This window comes from Cyprinodon variegatus, unplaced genomic scaffold (genome assembly GCF_000732505.1).
Source record: "Cyprinodon variegatus isolate N-32 unplaced genomic scaffold, C_variegatus-1.0 Scaffold144, whole genome shotgun sequence".
In the NCBI taxonomy this organism is placed as follows: domain Eukaryota; kingdom Metazoa; phylum Chordata; class Actinopteri; order Cyprinodontiformes; family Cyprinodontidae; genus Cyprinodon; species Cyprinodon variegatus.
Window position 1 is genome coordinate 225,391 of NW_015150597.1, and position 10,511 is coordinate 235,901.

Consider the following 10,511-nt stretch of genomic DNA (forward strand, 5'->3'; position numbering starts at 1 on the left):
AGTTTAATTTTTAGAAGTTAACCTAACGCGCCCTTCCTATTGGCTGTCAGGGGGGGGTGTCTGAGCGTCGCTATGACGCAACACTAGCCGCACCCCTCGCGCTATCCTTCCGGAAACAGCCACCCTGATGCAGGTAGCGGACAGTTAGCAGCAGCGGCTCCACACGGTTCATGGTCGGCGTTTGCAGGACTCCCCTCTGACTCGCAGCTAAATCAGCTCGAGTCGGGCTTCGCTGAAGTTGCTTTGGCTCGCTGTCCCTCTCTGTTTACCTGTTCGGCAGCTAACATCATGGCGACCACGGATCCCCGCTTCTCGAGTAACGGCGGGCCCGCCAGCAGAGGAGGGTTTCCCGCAGGAGAGAGCAGCAGCGACCGCGACGGTCCTGGCGGCAGCAGCAGCGGCGGCGGGGAAGGCGAGCGGGAACGGGCCACCTTCGAGTGCAACATTTGCTTGGACACCGCCAGAGACGCTGTCATCAGTATGTGCGGCCACTTATTCTGGTAGGAGGCGGTGGTTTGACTGTGCCTGCCTGGGTGTTTGTTTTTGTTTGGGAGTAGTCTGGCTGCATGGACGGCCTCCAGAGTTACTGCTTAACGCCCAACCATTAACCGTTTAATCCGCTGCTAATGTGGCTCACTAGTTTTAAACAAAACTCTTTATTTATGAAGAAAACTTGTGGGAGCCCATTATTATAGCGCTGCCAGCTGCCTAGAAGAGAGAACATGTGACCACAAGGGAAGTGGTTTCATCATATGATCCGATTTAGATCAAAACATGCTTTATAGATGTTAGTTTTTCCAGATCAAGCTGAAATTTCCCTATAGAAATTGGAAAAAATAAGAATTCGCTTTATTTATGTGTATATTATATAATTTTTAAATCAACTGAAGATGTTTGGATGATTAAAGAAAACATATTTTCTTGAAAAAGGACTTTAACTTAGAGTCAAAACATAATCCTGAGGTGAAGTTGACCTTAGAAAGTAGAAATCTACTTTCTAAAGTCCAAAACTTTAATTTAAAAAATTTGACCAAAAAACAAAATTGTGCAAAAATAGAAGGTCAATCAGAACATAAAATGCCCTGTGGCTCACAAGGTGTAAAACCTTTCTGATTACATAACTCCTGTTTCCTGCATTAATCAGTTTTAATACTCTTGCGAATTTGGTGTTTTTAAGACAACCTTGTGTTTAACACATGTTCAACATTAACAATTAGTATTTTTAATAAACCAATTAAAAACTTTCTCCAACATTAAACAGCTCTTGTCCTACAGCTGTCATTCTAGTACTTTCTCTTATCTCTGACTAGTCTAACCTTGCGCAACGCTGAACCTTTGAACCATCTGTGGAAAATGAAAACATGCTCAGCTATGTGTTAGTCTCATTCATGAGTTGCGCCTGCTCCTGGGCGCAGGTTAAAGCTGAAGAGAGATTATAGCCAAGAAGCAGGATTCGGGTTAGCTCTAATGGTCTAATCCCAGGTAAAAGTCATGTTCCTACACTGTAATACCTTCAGAAGGTTGTGGGTCTATATATAAAGGCATCTAGTCTCTTGTGTCTATTTCATTAACACAGACTTGAAGTGATTTGATCATGGAGGCTGGGTGGCTGTAAGTCTAGATCTGATCTCCTTTAAAAGTTAAATGCTAAGCAGTAAAAATGGAAATCATAAAGTCGTCATCATGTCACATTAAAGCCTAATCAATGCAGGTTGATAAGATAAGGAAATGTTCCACCCCTAAAGATTGACTCGAAGGACAGACTCTTTTAAGCCAGATTTGGTTTATGATTTCCCCAAAAGGATTTTTTTTTATTTTTTTTAGCACATTTGTTTTTTGTATTATTTTTTTGTTAAACGGAAAGTAGTTGAAAATATAACAATATCAGACAATTCTGTACACCCAAGTCTGAAACTTGCATGCATGCATTCAAATATCGGTCTGTCCATCCTCCATCTATTTGTCCATTCAACCACCTTTTGGTTTGTCCATTCATGAATATATCCATCTGTGATTTTCTTTAAGCATTCATCTTATTCTTCATTCACCCATTCAACAATTATCCATCTATCAATCCATATATTGTTCTGACTATATTTTGGTTTCATCCCAACCTTCATCCTAACCTTTGATTAATCCCCTTGTTCATCCATTTCTCTAAACAATATCCATTTATTAATATGCATTTCTGGACGGTCTGTATGATGGTCTTTTTTTCAATGTATGTTTTAAAAAATTAAAAACTTCATCATTAACTTGATTAAGGTCTTGTTTCTACAGTTGGAGATAAATAATGCTCTTAAAAGGAGTTTGGTCTTGCACTTTTCTCTTAGCCCCAATCACAGCCTGTGGCCTTGATAACATTATGTAGTTGGGATGCAGGGAATTTAATATATTTCCAGTAATTTGTGTTGTTTTGACCTGAGTGTGAGTTTTCTTTCCTGCTGGTTTACGAAGCAGGACGCCGCACACTGATGTGTTATTTTGCTGATGTAATGTAGTTGCCATGTCTCCTTAATCCCCTCTGCTCTTAGAAGCTGTATGTAATGTGATGAAACAGTGATGATGAAAGTCATCATCCAGAAGAGCAGGGGTCAGTTCACCTGCTGCAACTTCAAATTAACGTTACATCGGCGCAGGCAAATTGCTTCGCTACAGTCTTAATTAGAGTCAGTCACCTGGGTTTTAACACATGTAGACGCTTGAGCTTAAAACATATTATTTCCTTCGTTGTACTTTTGCAACAAGCGGATTCTCCTCAAACACTCATATACACACACAAAGGATTCTATTATTGTTCTCCACGTTTGCCCTCAGTGAAAATATACTGGGGATTTTACCCCACCTGAGCATCTCTGTGCTTTTATTATGAAAAATGGGACAATTTTAACTGTAAAAACAAACCAATGTGTATATATTTACACCATATATGCATTTAGCTGAATCTAATACATTTAAATGCAAATTTTATTTATGAAAAGCTACTGCTGGGTTATCTGTTTAAAAGAACAATAAAGCAGTGTAAACCCCCCACCACTCCTTTTATAGAAATGATAGTTTTGTCTTTTTAAACTCTAAATCAAATACAAATATCACACTACATAACAAAGGCATTTAGTTTAACACTAAACTTTAAAAGAAAACAGGAACAGTAATTCAAGTAATCTCTTTTTCAGGCAGCTGATTCTAAAATATGTTTTTGATGCAAAAAGATTGACTTCTTCCTCAAATTTTAAATCCGTTTCCTTTTCTAAAAAAAAAAAAAAAATCTACCCATACTTTATTCAAAGCTACTGGAGTTTGTTTTGGTAATGATCCTGCTGGGCATACAGATGCCTGTCGGTTAATAATGCAGATGTAAATTTGTATCTATTTGGCTTGAGCATTGCTAAAATTGAACATATATTTTCAAGTTTTCTTTTTGAAAACTTAACTTTGGGTGTTAAAGAAGGAATCTGTTTAATATTAAACTCTTTTCTCAATTTGCAAAATTTAAACGGTTAGTAAAAATAACCCGTTTATCTGTGTTATCGCTCCATATGTCTATTAGAGGTTTCTTTTATTGTGTTTCAGCTGTTTGATCTCAGCGTTTTGCACGCTGACACAGAGTCGTGCTTTACTTTCTCTTTAGTTCTACACAGTTGGATGAGTTCTGTGTTTTGTTCTTAGCCAACCTGAGGCCATGTGGATCATCAGCTTTGAATGTTTTTGTGATTATGAAAGTGAGTGGAGAAAAAAAGCCCAAAACAAGTCCTGCCAGTTCGTCTACATGAACCAAGTTACTTAATGTAAGTGTGACTCCCGAAGAGTCTGGCTGGTATGGAAACATTCAAAATTTAAACAAATGAAATAAGTATTAAGGCATGATTCCAATGTTGGGAAATATATTTTTAGCTAAATTCAACTACCGTGCTGCTGGATTCATGTTAATCTTCTACAATTTCATGCATTTTCTTGAAGGGCTTCGCCGCAGAAAACATAATTTAATCAGCTAGTCTACCACAGGGTGTATTTTAAGTGAGATACCAACCATTAAGATTGATAAAACAAATCCATTTCATTTGCAGCATGTTCAAACACTGGAAAAACAATCTAAATTTCTTAAAGTGTATTTACCCTTAATTTGAGTAGGCAAATGAGAGGATTTGCCAATGGAATTAGTATTTTTATTCTTAAAATAAGATAATTAGATAATATGCACTTGAAATAAGACAAAGTAATTGTGCTTTCTTATTTTAAGTGTAAATTGTCTTGTTCCATTGGCAAAATGTTTTTTTTTTTTTCTCCTCAATCCAAGAACAAATGCACTTATTTTAAGAAAAAAATTACTTATCTAGATTTCTTTTTTCCCAGTGCAGCCATTCACTGCAGGGTATGCACATACTGTTAGGCCCTATAAGCACTAAAAAGGGGTGGTAGTTCGATCTCTGGTTCCCCGGTCAAACCTTCCCCTCAGCTAGGCCCTTCTAACCCACCTTACTCGGTCTACATATTGGTGTATGGATGCATGTTGTAGAGTGCCGTTTGCTCAATGTGGCTCTGGCCTAAATCACTTTAAGTGATCACGATAGTAATATAATGACTCGTTAGGCATGGTTAAGAAAATAATCTCTTAATTCTTCCAGCATATCAGCTGTAAACGTGTCTAAAGATGAATTAATATGATTCATTGCAGACATTTTATAAGTCACTTGAAGGGAGAGCTCATCATCCCTCAGCTGTGGTATCAAGCTGTCATTCAGCTCTGCACAAAGACCTAATAAATAAAGAAAACCCTTCAACACATTATTATTATAAAGGATTTCCAACATTGACTTAAAAATACACATTCTTGGCTTAGAGTAAAGTTGCACTAAGTTTTTACCTTAATATATCCTCCTCTAAGTCCCTATCAGGGTAATTGTGTTTGAGTGAAATGATTGAGTGACCTGTCACCTCCCACTACTGATTCTGGTTGGAAGAACAGCTTTACTGCAGCCCAGTATGAAACCTTTGGCATCAATAGCCACGCACCTAGCGCTTAATAATTCATGTCCAGAAAGTAAAACCCTAACCCTAACCTGCCAAGTGGACAGGAAGAAAATAACTATTTGCTGTCATATATTTGTAAAGAACATATTTCACTAAGGCATTATGTTAAATGCAAACAAATGTTATGTGGTTTTATTAATGTTGTAGTTTTGAATTTCATTAATTTTCATTCAAAAAAGTGCAAATGCAAAATACTTTTATTTAATAAAGTGTGCATTAAAAAAAAACAATAAAAAAAACGCAAACTATTTCCATGTGTTATATTGTCCATAAATAAAACTGTAGCCTTTCTTCAATTGGCATGGGTGGTACAAAACAATAATTTAATCTGTGTCTTTGTGTTGATATAGCCATTTGTGCACTCTGGCTGTAGCAGCGGTTGTTTCCAAATCCAGTGAATGTGGCCTTTAGTGGATGCTCTTCAGTGTCATAGATGTACAGCCAGTTACATATTGATCACATCTAGGGCTGCAACTAATGATAATTTTGCAAATCGATTAATCTGTCAAATATTTTGTTCATTAATTGATTAATAATCATATAGGAGAAGGTTCCTAAAAGAAGATGAAATCAAACCAGAGGAAACTAACTTTTCCACTTGAGGAGTTCTGGATAGCGCATATTGACAGACGCAAAAGTTTTTTTAATCATAATTTTTAAAAATATTTTTGGTATAATTACTGCTCACCGTGGGTTGCTATGTCAACTAAAGACATGTTTTAGAGTCCCCATACTCCAGTTAATGAGTAATCACTAAATTAGTTGACAACTGTTTGAATAATCAATTAATCATGATTAATCCGAATAATGTTTTCAGCCCTAATCGTGTCTGTTCTCTTCTGTGTATTTTCTGCACACTGAGCAGCTCATTAGCTTAGCATCATCATTATAAATAAGCCAATCTCTTACGAAACTGTTTTAATAAACATCTATGCAGTGAGAGTTAGAATGTGCAGAGGGCAGTCAGTGTTTACAACAGTGCTATTTTCATAAGGTCCTGTAGGGGGAGCACCACTCAATTTTTTTTGTGATGCTTTGTGTAACTTAGATCTTAGGTTTATTTTTAACAAATTTATATATAGTTCGTGATGATACAATAAACTTCATGTACTAAGTTTGTTACCTGGTCTTCCTACATTAGAAAATCGAAAATATGTCTGACCCTGTAAGGGTAATTTCTGTTTGTTACCTAACAACAACGTTCATGTTTAAGGGGAGCTTAGACTGCTGTTGTAGGGACCAGATCTGTTCTGGTCGAGTGCATGCCATTGACATCACACTATATAACCAGCTGAATGTTACCACAATGATGCAAGGCATCCTGTTGCCCGGACAACAATAATAACATAACGCAGCGTCTGTGTGCCGCGTCAGGAACATTGGTAATGTTAGCGTGTCCAATGACTGATGAAGTGTTACCTGATCGATTACAGAACTGAAAAATGATGTTAATGGGAAAAGAAGTAACTGTTAAAACCTGGTGTAATTGGGGAGTGCTGTGGCTAGCTGCGCCAGTAGCTAATAGGTTGGCCTCTTTTAGCTTAGTCAGTTACCCGTATCAAGCTACTCTACTTAGAGTAGCTGTTCTTTTCTTTGTCTAAAATCTCCACGAAAGTAATTTTTTAAAATATTCCATTTGTCTTCCTCTGCCCTAATATCTTAATAAAAAGAAGTACTGAGACGTTTGGGTCTCATAAAGTCAGAGAACTTGACCAAAGCACTTTACAAAACATTCAGTCATTCAGTCACACACCCACAAGCTGACTGTGGCAAGCTACACTCTAGCCACAGCTGCCCTGATTGTTTCTACTTTCAGTTACCTTGGGTCGCCAAAGAAACAACAATAATAACAAATATAAGTAATAGGTTTAATCTCCAGATATTTCATTCTTAAGAATACAAGGATACCATACAGTTTGAGTGGTGTTGCCATCTTGTAGTGTCATCAGCAGGGGTGGGGCCCCGAGCAGATCTGGTACCTACACCGCAAAGCGGTGCTCTGGATCACACCATCACTCAGTGATGAATCAGACCTTATCAAGTAAGAGCCGTCTGTATGGAGTATCAATGCGCAACATTTGATGTATATTCACCTGAAAAATCATATACCTCAAATTAAGCTTTTAATTAATCAGATTATATGAAATATTTGAATCATGCTCATTTATTTTTTTGAGAGGAAAAAAAAAAAAAGAGTAGCAGGATGATGGCACAAATGTCTAAGAAAATGTGATTATAATAAATCCTGTCTGTCCCTTGTAATTCACCTTTGAAGCCGACCCAATCAGAGGGATTAAGGATAGCAGAAATTACAGATTCCTTATGAATTTCTAGATAACATTCTGCTTAAGGTTGATGTAGTGTCCTCACCCAGGTGTGCAAATTCCATTGAGGGAAAGCTCTGCTTTTCCAAATGCTCTACAGAAAACCAACAAGAAGGGGAATTCTGCTATGGGTAATACACCTGACCTAGTTCTAACTATTTTTAGTCAGGTTTTCAAGCTTTCCCCTCCAAATTTGGCTTTTGTTGCTCCAAGAACAAGTGTACGTATTGCCTGAAGAATCTGTCAGGTATGCATGTTCTCATTGCACATTCAGCTGGTGAGAATTTTGTTTATGCATCTGACTAGGGGGATGTTTGAGGGCTCCTGTTGGCCTGGGTGTGACCCAAGCTGATTATACCTCCAAAAAGCGACAGGAATTTTGTCAAAACATGGTAAAATTATAGGAATATTCTACATTTTATCTAAATCTCAACCTTAACTGGCTCCAGTGAGTAATTTCTCTTAGCTGCTGCATCTCGCATCCACCGAATGATAATATAGAATACATAAAATAGGTTTTTAAGACGCCTTCTCCCGCAGGTTTTTACTGGGTATTGAATTAATTCACGTGAAGAAAATATGTTGATCTTGCAGCACAACACTCTGCTGGGATTATAGACTCTCTTCACTGACACTGATCTGATACTTCAAATGAATTTTCTGCAGGAATGTTTGCAGCAATGATGTTGCAGCTGAGATTTAGAGAAAATAAAGTTGTTTGAATGTGAATTAATCTCAGTTTCCTTCTCTTTCCAGCTGGCCCTGCCTTCATCAAGTAAGTGCCTGCATTTCTGCCTGTTTTATAGCTAACCACTCACACGGTTGGAGAATTAGGACTACTTAATAGTGAAGTATAGGGAAAAGGTCCAAACATAGGACATTTCAGGTTAGTTTGGTTTTATAGTGTGTGGAACGGTTAGAAACATGATAGCTTTAAGTCAAAGGGAAGTTTCCACAGAAATCAGATTTTTGCTGTTTTTAATATTATATCCTTGATAGTAACAGATCTGGTCCATTGCTATCAGAGAAAATCAGGAATATTTAGGCTGAAAATGGGTCAGTTTCTGGTTGGATCTCTGCTAGATTTGAATATAGGGTTGACCTTACCTGCATGATAAATATCAGTGTGGATTTGCATTTGAATTTCCCTCCTAAGCAGATCTTTCCTGCTCGGAAGAACTCTAAATGTTCCTTTTTAAACCATGCTTTGTTTTTTTTTTTTTACTTGTTCTAAATCATTCTTGTCTTTCTGCCATTTGAAGTGGTTGGAGACGCGGCCCACCAGGCAGCAGTGTCCCGTCTGCAAGGCGGGCATCAGTAGAGAAAAAGTCATCCCGCTCTACGGCAGAGGGAGCTCCAGTCAGGAGGACCCCAGGTATGCTGACGTGCCTCTCAGTGTTTGGTTCCATTGTTCAGACGCTGTTTGAGCCTCTTTTCTTTTCTCCTCAGGTTGAAAACTCCCCCTCGGCCTCAGGGACAGAGAACAGAGCCTGAGAGCAGAGGAGGGGTGAGGCTCCTTTGTGTTGATGGATCAGTTTCCTAAAATCTGTTATCACTTTAAAATTTTTACTAATGGGTTTCCTCCCTGTGCCCAGATGTTCCCTGGTTTTGGAGAAACAGGCTTTCACATGTCTTTTGGGATCGGTGCGTTCCCATTCGGCTTTTTCACCACAGTCTTTAATGCCAACGACCCCTTCCACAGAGCAGGTAAAGGCTTTCACACTGGTTTTACTGGTGCAGATCCGACAGTCCTTTTAGACATTTATTTTTGCATATTGTTTGAAGTTTAAAGAAGAATTTTCTTTAAACTCAATTTTTTTTTTCGATTTAGATTTTCCTCTAACAGAAAAATGTTTGCAAATATTATCTTAAACATTTTTTTCTTCCATAAACATTTGTTTAAATTCAAATATTTGTCACCTATAGCTTTTTGCAAAAGTCTTCCCGTTAAATGTTGTATTTAAAAATGACTTTGCGCTATTTGTGTTGATCTGTCACACTGAATCCTAACAAAATCCAAATTTACAAGAAGTATTAATCCTCCTGCATGGCACTTATTACATATGGGATGGTTTAAGTTGACATTTTAGCAGAAGTTGTAACATGCTATCCTTATAATCTCTATGTTCAGACCAGTATGCAGGGGATCACCAAGGCAACGGTAACCTCAACAATGGCAACAACAACTGGCAGGACTCCCTCTTCCTGTTTGTGGCCATCATCTTCTTCTTCTGGCTGCTGAGTGTGTGAGGACGAAGGCTGGGAAGGAGGAGCCCAAATACACAAATAAAAAACAGACTGGAGCCACTGACACTCACACACCCACACACACTTTTTCATTATGTAACCTGAGCGAGTGTGGAGAGTCTGATGCTTAGAGAAAACAAGAAATACAGGTTTTCTCCTCCTTACAAAATTAGATCACTCCACCCCAAACACACACCTGCTGTATTAATGTAGTTTATGCAACACTCTATCCCAACGTAATTCACAGTCTAGGGCCACACAGAGGGGGGGTATGTTGACTGTTCAGTGACAGTATTAAATGTTCAGGGTGAGCCGTTTGAAGCCTTTCTCTTTAAGCTGTAGATGGAAACACGACCAATTTAGTGCTTATGGGAAAAAAATGTATTCCTCAAATATGGAGGCAATTAGTGGAGCAGGAACAGGTGGGATGGGTGGTGTAGACTCCTCCTGTTTACAGTTTCTATTTGTATCCAGAGCAATTATAAAACACTTGTCACAGCTGACTTGTTTTGTTCTTCCTGTTTGTGTGTAAACATAATATATTTGTATATATGAATATTGTAAATGCTGTTTTTATGTGTTTCTGACTGGCTGATCTGCCACAGGGAGGTAGCAGAGGATTGCTGACATGTGGACGCCTTCTGTAAAGCTAAAAGTGATCTGGATCCTGTTTCTTCCATTAAAAGCAAAACATCTTCCCTGTTGATGTGAATAATGAGGCGGAAGGGGTTGAGGTTTCCTCCTTTTTACTGGAAAAATAACTGACACAAAACGTGTGAAGAAACTTTAGAGTCTCCATATGATGAACTAGAGCTGCACCGGTCAGAAGCCAAATCTGATTTTTTTTTTTTTTTCCTTGAAGGTCTGACCAGGTTTATTGTTTCATAAATGTTCAGATTTCCCTTAAAG

General features: G+C 38.2%; 1 protein-coding gene across 1 annotated transcript; it reads left to right on the forward strand.

The window, feature by feature from the left end:
- Positions 1–108: 108 nt before the first annotated feature.
- rnf5 (ring finger protein 5, E3 ubiquitin protein ligase) lies at positions 109–9,974 on the forward strand. Its single transcript, XM_015376968.1, has 6 exons — positions 109–500; positions 8,112–8,130; positions 8,618–8,730; positions 8,805–8,862; positions 8,951–9,062; positions 9,487–9,974. Exons 1-6 carry the CDS (start codon positions 289–291, stop codon positions 9,603–9,605), a joined length of 633 nt encoding a protein of 210 aa, XP_015232454.1. The 5' UTR covers positions 109–288; the 3' UTR covers positions 9,606–9,974.
- The last annotated feature ends 537 nt before the right edge of the window (positions 9,975–10,511 follow it).